This window comes from Penaeus monodon, chromosome 32 (genome assembly GCF_015228065.2).
Source record: "Penaeus monodon isolate SGIC_2016 chromosome 32, NSTDA_Pmon_1, whole genome shotgun sequence".
In the NCBI taxonomy this organism is placed as follows: domain Eukaryota; kingdom Metazoa; phylum Arthropoda; class Malacostraca; order Decapoda; family Penaeidae; genus Penaeus; species Penaeus monodon.
Window position 1 is genome coordinate 2,990,615 of NC_051417.1, and position 477 is coordinate 2,991,091.

Genomic DNA, 477 nt, shown 5'->3' on the forward strand with positions numbered 1-477 from the left:
AGCCGAGTCCGGTGAGCAGGGACACGCGAGGCATCCGCCGGAGACGCCGAAGCGGAGCGTAAGTCGTGAGGAACTCGTGCCGGAGGGAGGGAAGGAAGCCGCGGCGCCGGTATGGGCATTCCCGGCCGCTCTCGGGGGGCATTTGGGCACCGATCTCGCCTGCATTTCCGTCTGCCTTGTGGTGGCGGCGGGAGGAAGTGTCCCTGGGAGGCGCAAGGGTGTGTGTGTGTGTGGTGAAACGTGCAGCCTTTTGGGAGAAAAAACAAAACATTCTTGACGTAACGTTGAAGCGAGACAACATTTCAAAAGAGGGAAAGGTAGCAAAGAGAAAAGTCTCGTGAATTTTGTGGCTGCCCGGGATAGTTTGTGTCTTTGCCTCTTCCTTCCTCGTGTCCTCTGCCCTGAAATGCTAGGTTGTGTCCCCAAGCCCGAGCCAGGGACCAGGCCCTGAGGAAGAGGGCGACGCACCCCTCAGCC

General features: G+C 59.5%; 1 protein-coding gene across 1 annotated transcript in view; it reads left to right on the plus strand.

Moving 5' to 3' along the window:
- Positions 1-477, plus strand: part of LOC119593353 (regulator of chromosome condensation-like) — a gene marked incomplete at its 5' end in the record, with an annotated part of 13,192 nt that continues 12,715 nt past the window's right edge. The window contains 1 exon segment of the mRNA XM_037942279.1: positions 1-58. Within this exon segment, the coding sequence (XP_037798207.1) occupies positions 1-58 (58 nt within the window).